The sequence below is a fragment of the Scyliorhinus canicula genome, chromosome 8 (assembly GCF_902713615.1).
Source record: "Scyliorhinus canicula chromosome 8, sScyCan1.1, whole genome shotgun sequence".
NCBI classification, from domain to species: Eukaryota; Metazoa; Chordata; class Chondrichthyes; order Carcharhiniformes; family Scyliorhinidae; genus Scyliorhinus; species Scyliorhinus canicula.
This window is the reverse complement of record NC_052153.1, coordinates 96,965,999-96,986,478: the sequence shown is the minus strand read 5'-3', so window position 1 is coordinate 96,986,478 and position 20,480 is coordinate 96,965,999. Positions and strand designations below refer to the sequence as shown.

The 20,480-nt window shown below is 46.8% G+C and overlaps 1 protein-coding gene across 1 annotated transcript in view; it reads right to left on the bottom strand.

Annotated features, from left to right (window-relative positions):
* Positions 1–271: 271 nt before the first annotated feature.
* The window catches only part of si:dkey-96l17.6 (kinesin-like protein KIN-14I), a 73,019-nt gene continuing 52,810 nt past the window's right edge, over positions 272–20,480 (bottom strand). The window contains exons 11-13 of the mRNA XM_038803882.1: positions 10,494–10,696; positions 6,543–6,621; positions 272–436 (exon numbers count right to left, since the gene is read on the bottom strand). Of these exons, the coding sequence (XP_038659810.1) occupies positions 389–436; positions 6,543–6,621; positions 10,494–10,696 (330 nt within the window). The 3' untranslated portion in view covers positions 272–388. The remainder of the gene's footprint in view (positions 437–6,542; positions 6,622–10,493; positions 10,697–20,480) is intronic.

Below are 20,480 nucleotides of genomic sequence, written 5' to 3'. Positions count from 1 at the left end.
ATCAGCAATGAAACTACTTTGCCACCATTGGTAATGGTATTTGAGCTCCCCACCTAGGGCACATTCTGTGCACTTGCCACTCTCAAGGACTCTGTTCTGCATAGCTGGAGTAGAAAACATTGAAATTTATATCAGTGGAGTTACTTGATACCTGCTTGAAAATAATTACAAAATCATGCTTGTTATACGATTAACCAAATTGCATTCTCTGTAATTACTCATAGCCGGTGCATAAAGGATGTTGTCAAAGGTACATTTCATCTGATTTTTAATAGGATGAAAATCTAGCCTCATAATGTGCATCAAGCTAATGAAAACTGGTTTCTTGTTCTTTCATTAGGTTTGCTTCGATTCACCAATTTGTTTCATGTCAAAAACGGAGCACCGTTCAGTATCCTTCTTCTACAGATTCCCCAGATTTCAATTTTGTAATAATCTAGAAAAGAAAGCAAACAGTGTATGCATTTTTTAAAAAAGCAGCTTTAAAATGTATTGTGACTGTGACAGTTTGGGGTATAAATCCCGAGGCTAACTAATTAAACAAATTCCAACTCTCTTCTGAAAAATCTGCTAAATAGTTTCAATACTTCCTATCTTGGTGAACATTGCAGAAGGCATGCGTTATTACTGCAAATTGATTCTTTGCCTGCCATTTAAGTGACACACACACCCATTTCCCCGCATCCAACAGGCGGCACATTAAGACAGTAGTCAACACTGCTGTATCACAGTGCCAGGGACCCAATTCCAGCTTTGGGTGGCTGTGTGGAGTGTGCACTTTCTCCCTGTGCCTTTGTTGGTTTTCTCCTGGTGCTTCGGTTTCCTTCCACAGTCCAAAAGATGTGCACGTTAGGTGGATTGATCATACCAAATTGCCCTTAGTGTCCAAAAATGTGCAGGTTAGGTGGGGTTATGGCGTTACAAGGATAGGATGAGGGAATGGGCCTATGTAGGGTGTTCTTTCAGAGGATCAATACAGGCTCAATGACCTCCTTCTGCACAGTAGGAATTCGATGGTTCTATGGAGATTACCAACTTTACTGCCTCCGTGTGCCCATTTGAGGCCTTCCTCTGACATGTCCACAACCTCACTGGTGCCTGCCAGCCTGGTTCCGGTGAAACCACAGACCTCACCTTAAAGTCTGAATCTATCCCCTTTCTCGGGATTGGCTGTAGTCCCAGCAGAGGCCACCGGTGGTGCTGCTGGGATCAGAGATGGACAGCAGATTGATTGACCTGCAGAATTTGGTGGTGGAACTTCCTCCCTCGACGGTTGAGGAAGGCATGCCTTAAGCCAATTTACAGTCTTATGGCCCTTAAATGTCTTTAGAATAAATTGGCCAAGTGGTGGCAGGCTCACCTCTGACCTTTAGTGCTCTCTGCTGTAAAAGTCAGAATGTTCTTTTTTAACATCCATCCTATAGCTCCTGAAACCCTAACTGTAGGACCTCCAATGTTCTTCATTCCTATGTTATTCCCACATAGGTCATTAATTCCCAAATCGGCCGTGACTTCCGCCGATTCCCTTTCCCCCCTCAAAATGTTTTACAACCTCAGTGTTGCTGCTTATCCTGGCACCAAGCAGGCAACTCATCATGTTGGACTCACGCCAACAATTGGAAAAATGCCTGACTTTCAAATTGTCTATCACCATAATATTTCTACATATTGTTGTGGCCTCCTGCACAATTATTCGCTCCACAGTATTGTGGCTATTCCATAGAATGTACTTCAACAGTGCTGTGAACTGGTTGGTGAGTATAAAACTCTCAGAGGATTGTTGCTCTACCTGACTCTGCCTACCCTGCTGCATTGCTGCACACTCGCCTGACCTCTCCATAGCTGCCTGGAACATGTGCTCTAGGAAATTGTCAGCCTCCTGTATACCTTACAATGTCGCTAACTGCTCCTCAAGCTGAGTGGTCCGAGCAACATTTGCTTATCCACATTATATGCAGCATCTCTGAGTTTCCAGTTGGGAATCACAGACAACAGGTCTCAGCTGATCCATAGTTTTGCTTAATAAAATCCAATTAGATCCAATAAATTACTTTTGATATACAAAGAACAAAGAAACGTACAGCACAGGAACAGGCCCTTCGGCCCTCCAAGCCTGTGCCGACCATGCTGCCCGTCTAAACTAAAATCTTCTACACTTCCGGGGTCCGTATCCCTCTATTCCCATCCTATTCATGTATTTGTCAATATGCCCCTTAAATGTCACTATCGTCCCTGCTTCCACCACCTCCTCCGGCAGTGAGTTCCAGGCACCCACTATCCTCTGTATAAAAAACTTACCTCGTACATCGCCTCTAAACCTTGCCCCTCGCACCTTAAACCTATGCCCCCTAGTAATTGACCCCTCTACCCTGGGAAAAAGCTTCTGACTATCCACTCTGTCTATGCCCCTCATACTTTTGTAGACCTCTATCAGGTCGCCTCTCAACCTCTGTCGTTCCAGTGAGAACAAACCGAGTTTATTCAAGGTCTCCTCATAACTAATGCCCACCATACCAGGCAACATCCTGGTAAATCTCTTCTGCACCCTCTCTAAAGCCTCCACATCATTCTGGTCATGTGGCGACCAGAATTGAACACTATACTCCAAGTGTGGCCGAACTAAGGTTCTATACAGCTACAACATGACTTGCCAATTTTTATACTCAATACCCCGGCCAATGAAGGTAAGCATGTCGTATGCCTTCTTGGCTACCTTCTCCACCTGTGTTGCCCCTTTCAGTGACCTGTGGACCTGTACACCTAGATCTCTCTGACTTTCAATACTCTTTAGGGTTTACCATTCACTGTATATTCCCTACCTGCATTAGACCTTCCAAAATGCATTACCTCACATTTGTCCGGATTAAAATCCATCTGCCATCTCTCCGCCCAAGTCTCCAAACGATCTAAATCCTGCTGTATCCTCTGAAAGTCCTCATTGCTATCCGCAATTCCACCAACCTTTGTGTCGTCCGCAAACTTACTAATCAGACCAGTTACATTTTCCTCCAAATCATTTATACATACTACAAACAGCAAAGGTCCCAGCACTGATCCCTGCGGAACACCACTAGTCACAGCCCTCCAATCAGAAAAGCACCCTACCATTGCTACTCTCTGCCTTCTATGACCTAGCCAGTTCTGTATTCACCTTGGCAGCTTACCCCTGATCCCGCGTGACTTCACCTTTTGTACCAGTCTGCCATGAGGGACCTTGTCAAAGGCCTTACTGAAGTCCATATAGACAACATCCACTGCCCTACCTGCATCAATCATCTTTGTGACCTCCTCGAAAAACTCTATAAAGTTAGTGAGACACGACCTCCCCTTCACAAAACCGTGCTGCCTCTCGCTAATACATCCATTTGCTTCCAAATGGGAGTAGATCCTGTCTCGAAGAATTCTCTTCAGTAATTTTCCTACCACTGACATAAGGTTCACCGGCCTGTAGTTCCCTGGATTATCCTTGCTGCCCTTCTTAAACAAAGGAACAACATTGGCTATTCTCCAGTCTTCCGGGACATCACCTGAAGACTGTGAGGATCCAAAGATTTCTGTCAAGGCCTCAGCAATTTCCTCTCTAGCCTACTTCAGTATTCTGGGGTAGATCCCATCAGGCCCTGGGGACTTATCCACCTTAATATTTTTCAAGACCCCGAAATATAAATGAAAAAGTCCTCATCTTTTTCATTTATATTTACTGTTATCTCTTGGTTTAAATTTGTTAGTACCACCTCTGCACGGAATTTCTCCTCTCATCAAAATCCAAATACTATATTTAGTAAATTCTCCCAGCTCTGTGCATCTAGTGCATAGGTCATGGTCATGATCTATTCACAATGGGTCCTCGATATTACAGAGGGACCGCTGATTCAGCAGTGGAATAGGTAAGAGGGCATTTAAAAGAGACAAAGTGCTTTTAAGAAGCAGCTAACTGTAGTTTCGTTCGACTTCATATGAGACTGAGACCTACAAATGTAGGTATTGGAGGGAGAAGAGACCACTTTTTGACTTTCTCCCTCCTTTTTCATATTTCAGGACATTCCACTTTTGCCTCAGGGAGGATCCCCAAACCTCACCTGATTGCCCTGGAATAAGCATTAACAGGAGTAAATAAGGAAGGTGAGAGGAACTCAGGCCACATTTCCCTGCCAGAAGTCCATGCAGTGGGCTTGAAAGATGCATTCATAGAATCATAGAATCATAGAATTTACAATGCAGAAGGAGGCCATTCGGCCCATTTGGCAGTACGGTAGCACAAGTGGATAACACTGTGGCTTCACAGCGCCAGGGTCCCAGGTTCGATTCCCCGCTGGGTCACTGTCTGTGAGGAGTCTGCACGTTCTCCCCATTTGTGCGTCAGTTTCCTCCGTGTGCTTCGGTTTCCTCCCACAGTCCAAAGACGTGCAGGTTAGGTGGATTTGCCATGCTAAATTGCCCTCAGTTTCCAAAAAGGTTGTGGGGGGGTTTATTGGGTTACGGGGATAGGATGGAAGTGAGGGCTTAATGTGGGTTGGTGCAGAGTCGATGGGCCGAATGGCCTCCTTCTGCACTGTATGTTCTATGTTCCATATGTACCGGTCCCTGGAAAGAGCACCCTACTTAAGCCCACACCTCTACCCCATCCTTGTAACTCAGTAACCCCACCTATTCATCAAAAATGTAGAAGAAAGTAGGGTTTTGGCAGGGAAGCAACAGTCAACCACCGCACCCAATTTCTTGGTAGGTTTTAGTTGGTGGGAGAGCCAAAGTTTATCAAACTCTACAAATTTCAATTTCAAAGCACAATACAAACACAAAATGAAAATCCTTAGCACTATCTTATCAACACTCCTGAAACTGTAGTCCAGATATTTGCTAGGTTGAGATCTTCAAGTCAGGATAGATCCAGTCTAGAAGTTTAGGTTTCCCCGAATGCTGTGGAGTTTTAACTCTGGCATTGCATTTTGAAGCCAGCTAGATTGACCAACCAGGTTAATGTTGGGCAGGAATGCTTCAGAAGAGTTCACAGCCCAGGACCAATTAGATGTCCTCCTGCTTGTGTTAGAGATTGTAAGGAGGGATTATAATTTGGATGGTTGGGATGCAGTCATAAAGGACCAAGGAGAGCTCAGAAGGTGAGATGGAGATTGAAGGAGATATCAGGACAGGTGCATTTTCAGGGAGAGATTGGAGTTTTGAGAGAAGCAAAAGGATATCAGAGAGAGATTAGAAGGATGGGTGGGGCTTTGGGAAAGAGGTAGTGATGGGGGATGGTCAGTGATGGTGGGGAATGGTCAATGATGATGGCGAGATAGTCCGTGATGGCAGGAGAATGGCCAGTGATGGTGGGAGATTGTCAGTGATGGTGGGGGATTGTCAGTGATGGTGTGGATGGTCAATGCTGATGGGAGATGATCAGTGATGGTCAGTGATGATGGGGGATGGTCAGTGATGGTCAGTGATGTTGGGGGATTGTCAGTGATAGTTGGGGATGGTCAGTAATGACGAGGGATGGTCCGTGATGGTCAGTGATGATGGGGGATGACCAGTGATGGTGGGGCTTGGTCTGTGATGATGGAGGATGGTCAGTGATGATGGGGATGGTCAGTGATGGTGAGTGATGGTCACTGATGAAGGGGGATTGTCAGTGATGGTGCGGGATGGTCAGTGACAGTGGGGAATGGTCAGTGATGGTGAAGGATGGTCAGTGATGATGGGGATGGTCAGCATTGGTGGGGGATGGTCAGTGATGATTGGGGATGGTCAGTGATGATGAACGATGGTCAGTGATGGTGGGGGATTGTCAATGATGGTGGGGATGGTCAGTGATGGTGCGGATGGTCAGTGATGGTGGGAGATGGTCAGTGATGGTGGGGATGGTCAGTGATGGTGGGCATGGTCAGTGATGGTGCGGCTTGTCAGTGATGGTGGGGGATGGTCAGTGATGATTGGGGATGGTCAGTGATGGTGCGGATGGTCAGTGATGGTGGGCGATGGTCAGTGATGATTGGGGATGGTCAGTGATGGTGAAGGATGATCAGTAATGGTGGGGGAAATCGCTGGTGGAGAAGGATTGGTGATCACATGGGGCTCTGGATGTAACAGTGAGTCCGTTATAAGGGTGTCAATCATTGCAGGTTAGGAAGTGGCCTTAATTACTGGATTAGCGTAGGTAACCTGGGTGAAGGGTAGATCCCCTGCTCCTCCTGGCTGACAATGATTGTCGAAAAAGCACTAACATATTCCATGCAGTATGGTACCAAGTTTCCAAAGCCTCAAAAAACCGATACAGATAGCATTAAGCCAGAAACAAAGATGAAATCGTAGGCAAACAGGCTCATTAAAATACTTAAATGAGTGATCTGTCTATTAGAAATTAGTGAGTTGCCCATCCCTGGTCCCATCTTCATTAAAAAAGAAATTGAGGTGTTTGAGGGAGACTGGGTTCAGCTTTGAGATTGCCTACATTTTAACTTCCTACCTGACTCAAACCCATCTGTTTTGGGGGGGGTTTAAAACTATTGACGGTCTTTCTCAATGTTTATAAAAAGTCGTATTACCTGTTTCAGTCGAGCTATCTCTCTGGTCTCGAAGTTCTTCTGTGCATTATTTGTTATCAACTTAACACGAGATGCATAACTGTTTTGTTAAAATAAAGATATAAATTTGAGCAATTTTCATCCTATATTTTCACATGGAGAATAATAAAACTTTGTAAATAACAATTCGCTCCCAAGAGATTGAGTGGTGCAATACATTGGGCTCAGCATGTTGTCTGAAGAATTACTGAGAGCTCCTAATTTAGCTGTGCTATTGTGGGTAAGTGCAAGCAGAGCAGAACCCCATGTGCTTCTTCACAAGGAAGAAAATATTATGAATTTCTATAAACTTCTTTAAGAATTTAACAGCTTCACTCATGTCCTTTAGCACTGCTGCCTCACAGCACCAGGGCCCTGGGTTCGATTCCGACCTCAGGTGACTGTGGAGTTTTCATGTTCTCCACGGATTTTCTCCAGGTGTTCTGGTTTCCCCCACAGTCTAAAGATGTGCAGGTTAGATGGATTAGCCATGCTAAAAAAATTGCCCCTTAGTGTTCAAAGGTTAGGTGGGATTGGGCCAAGGTATGGTGTCCTAACAGCGGGTTGGTGCAGACTCGATGGGCTGAATAGCCTCCTTCTGCTCTTTAGGAATTCTCTTCTATGATTCTATGAGGGAAATCCGCTGCCCTTGCTCGGTCTGGTCCACCTGTGACTCTAGATCCATGGCAATGTCGTTGATTCATAACTCTGGGCCTCTGAAATGGCCCTAGCAAGACCCTTAGTTGCTTCAGAATTACAGTGGTTCAAGAAGGCAGCTTAGCGCTACTTTGCCTTGGATAATTGGGGGCATTTTAGAAATTGCTGGCCTTGCCATCAACAACCACGTGCTGAGAATTAGTAAATTAAATAGATCTTCTGGTAATCAGATACAGAAAGCAGGGAAGCAGTTTGTGTGGTGATAACCACTGTAGATATGCATACTTGCAGTAGGGGGATGTATGGCTGTACCTGTAATACAGGTTCCTCCGGTAAGCCCCTGCCGGCTAGCTCCGCCCACAGGGAGCTTGTGTATAAATATGCGTGTGAATCACTCAGACCCTAGTCTACAGTTGCAGCCGGAGGAATAGCATCACACAGCAATAAAGCCTCGCTTGCACTTGTCTCTCGTCTTTTAGTGCAATTATTAGTGCCACAGTCTGTCAGGAATGATGTCTGGCTTGGGAAACTAAACATAGGAAAAGTTAAAAAGTAAGTAGAGTTTAGAAGAGTAAGAGGCAACTTGATCAAAACATTTAAGATCCTGAGACATATTGACAAGGTAGATGTGGAAAGGATGTTTCCTCTTGTCGGAGTATCTAGAACTAGGGGTACACTGTTTAAAAAGAAAGGGCCACTCATTTAAGATGGAGATGAGGAGAAATATTTTCTCTCAGAGGGCCATGAGCCTCTGGAATTTTCTTCCTCAAAAGGCAGTGGAAGCAGGATCTTCGGATATTTTTAAGGCAGAGGTAGATAGATTCTTTATTGACAGGCGGTTGAAAGGTTATCGGGGTTAGGCAGGAATGTAGGTTTGAGGTTACAACTAGATTAGCCATGATCTTTTGAATGGTGGAGCCGGCTCAAAGTGCCCAGTGGCCGATTCCTGCTCCTAATTATTATGCTCATATATTTGTATGTTCGTATGTAAATACTTTACAAAAACACAGAAAACATCAATTCTCTTGCTTAAGAACAAAGCATGATAATATTTGCTTGGCATGTTCAAAGACTGAACTCCAATTAACTTTAATGTGGTTATATCCAACCCATTTAGAGGGTATTTAAATCTGTGTTCTTCTTTTAAGCATTTTAGAATAATATGGGCTGCAAGGACATCATCAATCTCAATGCCCTGCTGTTCTGGTGAATGAGTAATTAGAAGTCTTATCCCCAGGTTTGAGAAACAATTAAAGTTAGTGGCATCTGTTTATTCTAAAACAAAAAACAGCTAAATAGGGAATAGATGTCAGGTTTCCATCTCTCTCATCATCCTGGGGTGAGAGAGAGGGCAGAGTGTTCATTGTGGTTGCACTGTTGATGTTTCCATGCCTCACTGAAAATGACTCCTAAAGTTTGGTCTTAAAAAGCCTCTTTCGGATGTAGAAAGACAGAACCAAAAAAGGAAAAGGATCCAGTGGACACTGTAGAATGGAAAAATTAAAAAGATTGGAGAAGTCAGGATGGGAAACTGACAACGTGGTATAAAAGGAGAGTTTTGAATGCAGGAAAAGAAACAGCAAAGCAGAAGGCTCAAGTAAATTGGCTGCAAGTGTGGCTATTAATGACAGAACTGAAGAACGAGGTGCAGTCCGGTGTTAGATGAGCAGAGTGGGGCATGGTCATACGGACATTTGAAAATAATGAATTTTGCATTTGCCATTCTGTGGCATAGAGAATGGTAGAGCCTTATGAGGGCACGATGATGTTCATTCAACTGTGTCTTGTAGTTTACTCTCAAATCAGTGACGAGTGGGAAAGTCCTGCATTGCTACTCTGTCAACTTTTGACAGAGGCTGAGCCCTTCAATGAAAAGCTTTAATTCAGGGACTGAAACATATAACTGAAACATGCAGCTGATAAAGATAATCATGTTGCTGAGAATTAGAAAATTTTGAATTTTCCTTTGTTTTGTTTGAAGTGTTATTATGACATAGAAATGAACATTTCTGGGAAAAACTGGTGTATGGATAAAATATAAATATCAAAAAAACTTTGGAATGTTTTGTGATAAATTGGTATTGAGATTCCACAATTACAGGGCGATTTATCTTCACTATCATACATCAGTTTACTGTCATCTGGGAGACAATGGTGCAGTGCTAATTTCACTGGAGCAGAAGCCCAGGCTATTGCACTGGGAGTACAGGTTCAAATCCCACCACAGCTGGTAAAGGAACTTATATTTATTCATAAAATCTAGAATATATCTAGTCCCAGTAATAGAGCTATCAGCGATTGTTGTCAAAAACACATCTGGTTTCTCCTTTAGGAAAAGAAATCTACCAAGCTTATCTACATGTGAATCCAGACCCACAGTGGTCAACTCTTAAAGGTCTAGCAAGCCACTTAGTTCAAAGCCAACTAGTGAGGGGCAACAATTGCTGCCCTTACCAGCGACACCTATGCTCAATGAAAGACTAAAGAAAAAAAGGTCACAACTTTAGCATGAAAAATATATAGCACTACACCACCTATAGCAGAAAATGAGCTTTTAATGAAAGGGGCACCTCATATACTGAACCTAATAAAAAAGCGATGGACTTAGAAACTTGAATGTGCCCAAAAATGAGACAGCTGTCGGGACAATATGAAATTTGTTCAGGCAGCTAAATATTATGAGACCGCCAGTAGTCATTCTGCTTATTGACTGCATGCCCGTTTGGGAACATGAGAAATCAGGCTTCACTGGGGCTGCTTAAAATCTGATTTACACCAATGTACATATGACACCAATAGTCATGTACAAGTCAGGCAGAAATCCAACTAAACACTGAACATCACATGCATCCGAATTTTAATCCTTGTTTGTGCAGACTTTTTTTTTCCAGAGTACCCAATTCATTATTTCCAATGAAGGGGCAATTTAGCATGGCCAATCCACCTAGCCTGCACATCTTTTGGGTTGTGCGGGGAAACTCACACAAACACGGGGAATGACTCAGAGCCAGGATCGAACCTGGGACCTTGGCGCCATGAGGCAACAGGACTAACCCACTGCGCCACCGTGCTGCCCTCTGTTTGTGTAGACTTGAGCTAGAGTGGCATACCTATCAGTGTTACTGCACATGGCATCCAGCTTGGGATGTGAGAAGAGTATTATATCATGAGCCTCAGATTGGAATAATATATGGATTTTGATTTCTCTGAGTCGTAAAGGGCAACAACACACCTTGTATACTCTATACTACAATTTTCCTGAGGTTGAATACTTACATCAATGAGCTGATGCTTTCTTCAGCATTGCAATCTGCTGGAGAAATGTTCACTAACATGAGTGTTTTCGAATTTCCACCCAGTGAGTCCTGCATCAACAGTGTGAGTTTGTTATTACGGTATGGAATGAAAGATTGTTCTGCTGAGAGGGCAGAGATGACATCTCCCAGTGAACTCAGTGACTTGTTGATAGAATTGGCTTCCTGTAATCCTCAAAAGATAAAAGTACATAGGTGAACATTAAATTAACATTTCTGCATGAAGAGAAACAATTAAATAATTTGATTTTAAGCAGTCATGTTTTAATATTTTGGCCTAATAGAAGTATCTGGTATGGAGATGCTTCTACTGTTATAACCCTGCAGGAGGTCCAGGGATCTGCAACATCAGAATCCCTGAGGCCTCACCTGAATATGATCTACCCAGATGAGGGGGCGGGGCTAACCCCCAGGGCTAGGGTTTGGGAGACCCTTTGGGGAGTAGGAGGAGTGTACAGCAACCTGAATAAAACCGAATATTTTCTATAGACATCGCTTCCGATTGGTCACTGTCGTGTTATTCACCCTGGGGTAACACGGACTGCAACTGGATGCAGTTGTACTTGAAAGTAGACTCCAAACTTCGATGTTAGTTCAATACGCTTTATTGAACTTGTTAAGCAGTGCACACAGTTCGCTGTGGGTTTGACACTCTACTAATCTAAGCGTGCTTGTTATAACTAACTAGACCAGACTAGCTCTGATCCACGTGTAGAAGGTACACCCTGACTGTCACTACAGTTGTCACCAGTGGAAAGAGGCAGAGTGTTGATGCCTTGTGTGTTTTATAGTGGCAGACCACCCTCTAGTGTTCTGCCTGGTGATTGGTCGCGTTCTGTCCTGGGTGTCTGCCACTGCCTGTCTGTATCTCATTATGTGCATGAGTGCATACCATGACAGTCACTTGCCTTTGACTTTACATCTACATTTCCACTCAGTGACCTGGTCACAAAACAAAGATGCGACTTAAAAATAGTAGAATTTTGGATGGAACAGATACTTGTGTAATTACAATCCATCCACGTCTCCGCTATCATCCATCAAACCTTCCATTCGAATAAGTCTCCACCCACACAAAGGAGCGAGGGAGATCTATCAACATTGCATTCAAATTTCCAGGTACAGGTTGAAACAAATCATCCTTCAGGTCTTTTGAGTGAATTTATTGAACAGTTTTTGTAAATTTATTCTCATTGTTCTGTATCACCTTTATTCTTTTAGCGTTTTCATGGTAAAGTGTAAGTTTCATTAAAAATTGCAAACCTAACCTATGGATTGCAGGTTCTTATACATGTTATGCATGATGTATAATAATGATGGTTAAATGAGTTTCAACTTTAAGACTCAAAAGAAGAAAGCTACGGTTGTAGCTTCTTAGCTTTGACAAATTGGGTCTAACGTCAGCTGGATCTTTTGGCTTGTGCCTATCCAGCAAACTCAAAGTCCTTGTTTATTAATAGCTCATATTTTTGCAGTATTAATGATGGGCGATGGTCAGCACACTCCACTGAAATTGACAGAAACCTTTGGAGTGTGCACAATCACAGAATGATGTGGAAATTCAAACATCGCTTCTGCAGCCGGTGTACTATTGAGCCACTTCCTCAGTCTGCAATCATGGAAATGAATGGAATTGACAGAAACATCCACCCTTAGTTGTGCTGTGTCTACCATGAAAACTTGCACTTTGTTGAATGAGGTGTAACATCTCAGTGACCCAAAAAAGCTAACTTTATGTGTGTGGAATATCAATTTCAGCTATAATAATAATTATTATACATTCCACATTTAAAAGAAATACTTTTTAAAGTTTGTTTATCGCTATTTTAGCTTTTTAATCATTTATTTTTGCTATTTGACAAATTAGGAGTGCAAGACTGTATGTGCTTTTAACTTGCTAAAGTTGTGTGTGTTAATACTTCAATCCAATCGGCTGCCCAAGTGGCTGAGGTCACTGAGACTGCAGTCAGCAATGGGGAAATTGCTGGAACACAAACCACTCGATCTGTGTGAACAGTTCTCCTGAAGGCCCATGGAGAGTTCCCTTCCTTCGCTGCTGACCACAAAATCTAGGCCAACCACTTTTTTCCTTTATCATTAACTCTGCCAAATTAAAAAATCTTAAAATGCATCTCTAGCAGATTGTCAGTTGAAAAAATGTTGGCATTTATTATAATTTTATTTTGTAACTACAAATGTTTAGTGACTGATCGAGTACATCAGATTAGCATCTATCAGCAAGGAATAGTGTCAACTACGTTTGTGTTGAGCTACACTGCTCCAAGATGGACTTTAAAAATAATTTGCTATTACCTTACTGTTACCTTATGATAGTACCTCATTTGCAGCTTTCGGTGATGTATCACAATGCTTTGTTATTTGGGATGCAATGATAACAGCCATACGGTACATAGAAATACCCCATTAAAGAATATTATTGCCGGAATTCTCCAGCCGTGCCCGCCTGCCGATTGGACATTCCCGCCCAAGGTCAATGGATCTTTACATGGTCCGCGTCCCACCGTGGCAATTTTGTGGAGGGCAAGGTGGAAAAATCCAGCCCAATGATATATGACCAGTTATTGGGCATAATTTAGTGGAAACGTTTCAGAGTGTCATTTTGGACGGATTTGGCGGGCGCATTGGCAAGACCGCAACCCGTATTTAAAGGCGGGGTGTCAGAGATATCACCCGCACCTTCCACCGCACAGAGAGACACCTTGGCGGGCGACACAAGTGGACCGGCTTCTGGGGAACAATCTGGTGAGCACGACAGCTGGTTTCCAGTCAGATGTTCAGCCTCTGTACCAGGTTCTCCCAGAGCTGATGCAGAATTTAGGACACAACCGTGAGATTTATTAACAGGGGGCTTGAGTTTAAGAGCCATGAGGTTATGCTGCAACTGTACATGACCCTGGTGAGACCACATTTGGAGTATTGTGTGCCGTTCTGGTCACCTCACTAGAGGAAGGATGTGGAAGCATTGGAAAGGGTGCAAAGGAGATTAACCAGGATGCTGCCTGGTTTGCAGGAAAGGTCTTATGAGGAAAGGTTGAGGGAGCTAGTGCTTTTCCCTTTGGAGCGGAGGAGGATGAGAGGCGACTTAATAGAGGTTTATAAGATGATGAGGGGGATAGATAGAGTGGACGTTCAGAGACTATTTCCTCGGGTGGATGCAGCTGTTACAAGGAGGCATAACTATAAGTTTCAGGGTGGGAGATATAGGAGGGATGTCCGAGGTAGGTTCTTTACTCAGAGAGTGGTTAGGGTGTGGAATGGACTGCCTGCTGTGATAGTGGAGTCGGACACTTTAGGAACTTTCAAGCGGTTATTAGACAGGCACATGGGGCACACCAGAATGACAGGGAGTGGGATAGCTTGATCTTGGTTTCCGACAATGCTCGGCACAACATCGAAGGCCGAAGGGCCTGTTCTGTGCTGCACTGTTCTATGTTCCATGTTCTAGATTCGGGAAAGGATGTTAGTGACAGTCCAACAACTGCAAACCGATTGGAGGAGTCCCAAAGGCTTCGGTCACAGGAAATGTTGCTGACTATTGTAGCCACCGAAGCTGGCCACTTCCCGACATAAAATGGAACATTGAGTTGCATGCAGGAAAAAGTGGACAATGTCAGAGAGGCAAGCAGGTTGCAGAAGCTCTCTGTGGATTCTGTCTGTGTAGAAACCAGACAGCATAGGAACTAGCAGTTTGCATACTAATTGAGCGATTCCCGGTGATTCCCGGGCACAATGGACACAATTAAGAATAACAAAGGCCAAGCTAGACTCTTCATCGCCAGCAGGAGTCCCGGACAATAAGATACAAACAGCCCCAAGAACCACCCAGTGGTCGAGGAACAGCCCCGTTATTGGGTAAATTCAAATCAATCGATTGGGAAGAGACTCAATCGATTGCAAGTTTATAGAGGGTCCGCCCAGATGGGCGCAAAACCCAAAACAGTATAAGACAGAGACCCCGACCCCAGCTCTCTCTCTTAGCCAGCCTTCCTCTCTCTTAGCCGGCCCTCCCAGCAGAACATCTTTGCAGCAGCTCTCCAGGATCTTGAATGTGAGAAGGAGAGGCCTGGCCAATTGCTACACCGACAAGTAAGTGTCATACAACGCATGCTACGAGAGTAGACACTCCTGACCCCTTTAGTCCACACCAACTGGAAGCCTGCGGATCCAAGACAGAGCAAGAGGCCATTGTTCCCTGATCCGGCAGTTCCCTTATTCCAGATAAGTATTGGCCTAGTAGTGGTAGGAATAGTTTAGTCTTAGTATTATATGCATGAGAAGTAAATAACTGTGTAATAATAAACGTGTCTTGTTTGAACTTACTAACTGGTGTATTGAGGCATTGATCTGAACTTGAACTTGAATCTTGTGGTGGTATCATAAAGATACCTGGCAACTCTAGAGCTAAAGAATAAAACAGAGCCAATTGAGTGTTAAGCACACTCACCCAGGACGAGCAACACTATGCGTGGCACCAAGGTCAACACTGCTGGGATGGCAACTGCAGTGGGAAGTCTACAGCACGCTATCCACTTCTTGAGAGTTGATGTCCAAGGCATGGCTCAGTCTATGCCGACCATGGCTGAGGGCCTCAACATAATGTCACAGTTGCTGATGGACGTGTCTGAGATGCAGGTAGACATTGCCGAGGCACACCAGAGCTTGGCCCAGTCACTGAAGGACGTGTACCAGATGCAAGTGGACATTGCCAAAGCACTGCAGAGCATGGCCCAATTACTGAGGGACATGTCCCAGATGCAGATGGACATTGCCAAAGCACTGCAGAGCATGGCCCAGTCACTGAAGGATGTGTACCAGATGCAGGTGGACATTGCCAAAGCACTGCAGAGCATGGCCCAATTACTGAGGGACATGTCCCAGATGCAGATGGACATTGCCAAGGCACTCTTGAGTGTGGCACCGTCAATTCCCCCCTGTGCTCCCCAATCCCCTCCCCCAATTTCCTTCCGTCCCCCCTCTCATCCCCTCTCTCCAAATCCCTTCGCACCAATATCCTCCTTCCCCAACACACAACCCCCCCTTCAACCACACTGTTCCATCCTCCAAGGGTCTGTGCGACATCACCACAGGGTGATGGACCTGTGTCGGCACTGTCAGCGGGTCAATATACAAGGCAGGAGAGTGATCATAACTCACTGTGAGAAAAGCTCTGGTCCCCCTCAGTTTATGCCAACGTCTGACTCCTGTCAAAGCTGGCATTGCACCAGCTTCACGTTTTTAAAAAGGTGTACGAAACCATGAATTTCAAAGTGCTGGTCACGATTTGTGGATGTCGGGAGGGTAGCGGAATGATTGGTCGCAATGTTTGCACAGCGTTTCCGATCGCGGGAGAAGCACTCAACGGCCATGACTGGATTTTAAATTGAGAATGCCAGCCACAACCAGCTTTTAAATGGAACAATGCAGCCTTCCCACCAGAAGCGGCGGCAGAGAGCAGGTCATATGCCTGTCATGTACACTGACGTCACATGTTCTGTACATTTGTGCTTTTGGTGCAAAATTACAGAGGAGAGATTCCTCCATTTTCTAGCTGCGAGCAACAGGACTGTGAAGAACTGGAGATGGATCATTTTATCATAAGGAAGAGCGGGCCAGAGACACAAACAGGCAGTATACCTCCTCGCCAGGCACACACAACTAAAGCTGCTGGAAAGAGCTGCACTGGAGAGTCCACGGCAAGACAAAGCAGTGCTAGTGTTACCTCTGTACAGAGCTCCAGGGCCTCTGGTGAACAGCCGACAAAGAAAAAACTGAAATCGGGAACAAAGCAACATAAAAGTGATTTTAAAGCACATAAATGAAATGAATGAAATGAAAATGAAAATCGCTTATTGTCACGAGTAGACTTCAATGAAGTTACTGTGAAAAGCCCCTTGTCGCCACATTCCGGCGCCTGTCCAGGGAGGCTGGTACGGGAATCGAACCGTGCTGCTGGCCTGCTTGGTCTGCTTTAAAAGCCAGCGATTTAGCCCAGTGTGCTAAACAGCCCCTAAAAGTGGGCAGCACGGTAGCATAGTGGTTAGCACAATTGCTTCACAGCTCCTGCTGAAGTCCTTGGCAGAAATGTAACATTGAATAACAAAGCAAGTGAGATCGTGAGGACCAAGCAGGCTCACCAGTCGCATTAAAGGTGAGTAATAATGGTGTGTCGCGAAGGTCGGCCGACGGTGTGTAGCAAAGGTCGGCCAGTTGGTAAAAGTGGGTCCCGGGAAAACATTTGAAAAACACTGTACTAAACGACGCCTGTGTGATTTCTTGTTGCGGAGTCGATTAATTCCCGGGAGGCCACTGCATTCGACTTCAATTTTGCTAATGAGATTGAAATGAATACTGATGCACAATAATGGACACGAAACATAGAGGAGATCCAAACGATAGGCTTTAATGCACAAGAAGTGTGCCCGGCAGCAGACGTACAGAAGAAAGGTCGACTGCCGGGAAGCACAGGTTCTTATATCCCGCCTCGTAGGCGGAGCTACCTATTGGCTGAGAGGCACATAACTCACCCGGGCCAATGGGCAGCGAGTCCTCTGCACCAATAGCAGCTCACTTCCAGGTACCATACTACCACATTCACCCCTTGTTGAAAAAGAACCGGGGGGGGGGGAGGGGGTGGTACAGGAAACGCGGACATGAGGGGGGGGGCGTGTCCTGTGAGTAAGGGAGAGACTGGTAGTATGACTAGACATGTTTAGGTCGTACCATTGTATTGATGGCTGCCCACTGGCCCGCAATTTTTTGCAAAATACAACATCTATGTACAGTGTATAAAATTGGGGGGGGGGGGGGAATGGAGAACAGGCAAGGAAAACAAGAGTCCATTCGCAGGCAAGAGTCCACTAGCAGGTCACATCGATTCAATCAGTCGATTGGGCGCCTTTGATGTCCTGCTTGACCTGTGTTGCTGTGCCGGCGACGTCGGAGCGGTGGTCGTCTGTGACTCCAGGAGCGATGATCGTGTTCCTGTGTCCATACCCCTGGTCGGAGCTAGCGGGGGCCAGGCCGGGGGAGGGGCGTCCTGTCCGCTGGGTCGTGGGGGTGTCGGTGGGGCCGGGGGGTGGGGGGCGGGGAGGTTGCTGGGAGCAGTTGGGGTTGGGGGGGGGATTGCTGGTGCTGGGGGGTGTAGCCAGGATCCGGCGGGTGCCAGGTCCCGAAGGGAGACCGTGTCCTGTCGGCCGTCGGGATACTCCATATGCGTATTGAGGATTTGCGTGGAGTGGCTGGACTCTTTCGACCAACGGGTCCGACTTGTGCACCTGCACCGGCGTCCAGAGCAGGATGGGCCTGGGGGTAGCCAGCCAGGCTGGGAGTGGGGTCCCTGAGGAAGACTTCCTGGGAAAAACAAGAAGGCGTTCGTGAGGCATTTGGTTAGTGGAGGTACAGAGAAGTGACCAGATTGAGTGGAGGGCGTCTGGGAGGACCTCTTGCCAGTAGGAGACTGGGAGATTTCTGGACCATAGGGCCAGTAGGACGGTCTTCCAGACCGTACCGTTCTCCCTCTCGACCTGTCCATCTCCCCGGGGGTTGTAACTGGTCGTCCTGCTGGAGGCGATGCCCCTGCTGAGCAGGAATTGACGCAGCTCGTCACTCATAAATGAGGACCCCCAATCGCTATGGATGTAGGCGGGGTAACCGAACAGGGAGAAGATGGTGTGGAGGGCTTTGATGATGGTGGGTGTGGTCATGTCGGGACAGGGGATGGCGAAAGGTAAGCGGGAGTACTCGTCAATCACGTTGAGGAAGTACGTGTTGCGGTTGTTGGAGGGGAGGGGACCTTTGAAGTCCATGCTGAGACGTTCAAAGAGGCGGGAAGCCTTTATCAGATGCGCTTGTTCAGGGCGGTAGAAGTGCGGCTTGCACTCCGCGTAGATGTGGCATTCCCTGGTCACTGTCCTGACCTCCTCGATGGAGTAGGGCAGGTTGCGGGTCTTTATGAAGTGGAAAAAGCGGGTGACCCCCGGGTGACAGAGGTCCGTGTGGAGGGTTCGGAGGCGGTCCACTTGTGCGTTGGCACAGGTGCCGTGGGACAGGGCATCGGGAGGCTCGTTTAGCTTCCCAGGACGATACAAGATGTCGTAGTTGTACGTGGACAACTCAATCCTCTACCGCAAGATCTTATCGTTCTTTATCTTGCCCCTCTGTGCGTTATCGAACATGAAAGCCACTGACCATTGGTCTGTGAGGAGGGTAAACCTCCTGCCGGCCAGATAGTGCCTCCAATGTCGCACAGCTTTGACTATGGCCTGTACTTCCTTCTCGCCCGAGGAATGGTGGATTTCGGAAGCGTGGAGGGTACGGGAGAAGAAGGCCACAGGTCTGCCCGCTTGATTGAGGGTGGCCGCCAGAGCTACATTGGACATGTCGCTCTCGACTTGGAAGGGGAGGGACTCGTCGATAGCGCGCATCGTGGCCTTTGCAATGTCTGCTTTGATGCGGCTGAAGGCCTGGCGAGCCTCCATCGACAGAGGAAAAGTGGCTGATTGGATGAGTGGACGGGCTTTGTCAGCTGAATTGGGGACCCACTGGGCGTAATATAAGAAGCCCAAACAGCGCTTGAGGGCTTTGAGGGAGTGGGGGAGGGGAAGCTCCATCAGGGGGCGAATGCGTTCGGGGTCAGGGCCTATCACTCTGTTACGCACTACGTAGCCGAGGATGGCTAGATGGTCGGTGCTAAACACACATTTATCCTTATTGTAGGTCAGATTAAGGAGTTTTGCGGTACAGAGGAATTTTCGGAGGTTGGTGACGTGGTCGTGCTGGTCGTGGCCGCAGATGGTGACATTATCAAGATACGGGAAGGTTGCCCGTAAACCGTATTGATCGACCATTCGGTCCATCTCCCTTTGGAAGACCAAGACCCCGTTTGTGACACCGAAAGGAACCCTTCAAAAGTGGTAGAGTCGCCCATCCGCTTCGAACGCAATGTACTTTCGGTCACTCGCGCGGATGGGGAGCTGATGGTAGGCTGACTTGAGGTCCACCGTGGAAAATGCCTTGTACTGCGCGATCCTGTTGACCAGGTCGGAGATACGTGGGAGAGGATGCGCGTCCAGCTGCGTAAACCTGTTGATGGTCTGACTGTAGTCTATGACCATCCTATTTTTCTCCCAGCACTTGTGCTTGCTAGGGGCTGTTGCTAGCCTCAATAACCCCTTCCTTCAGAAGCCTTTGGACTTCGGACCTGATGAAGATCCGGTCCTGGGCACTGTACCGTCTGCTCCTGGTGGCGACGGGTTTGCAATCCGTGGTGAGGTTTACAAACAAGGATGGGGGATCGACCTTGAGGGACGCGAGGCTGCAGACAGTAAGGGGGGGCATAGGGCCGTCGAATTTGAATGTTAAACTCTGGAGGTTGCACTGGAAATCGGCGCCCAGGGGTCGCACGTGCCATCGGGGGCCCAAAATGGCGGCGCCCGGGGATCACACATGGCGATGGGGGGTGGGGGCAGCGAGGTCCGCGGGCCGCACAGGGCCCTGAGGAGAGCGGGGAGGAGGACCCGCTGTCGCTGTTCGGGACCGCAGCGACCGCTTTGGACTGACTGACAGCCGCAAAGTGGCCCTTCTTGCCACAGCTTTTACAGGTTACGGTGCGGGCCGGGCAGCGCTGGCAGGGGTGCTTTGCCTGGCCGCAAAAGTAGCAGCGGGGCCCCGTGGGTTTATCGGGGCGCCCTGCGGCACAGACCTGGGAGGGTCGGAGTCTGCGGAGGTGAGGGGGGTCGCGCTCCATGCTGCCCAGGGGGCCGCCGCGCGGTCAGGAGCATACGCGCGGGCTTTATGATTGGCGACATCTAGGGATGAGGTGAGGGCCCGTGCCTCGGTGATGCTTAAAGTTTCTTTCTCTAAAAGTCTCTGGCGGATCTGGGAAGATTGCATACCCGCAACGAAAGCGTCTCTGATTAAACGTTCGGTG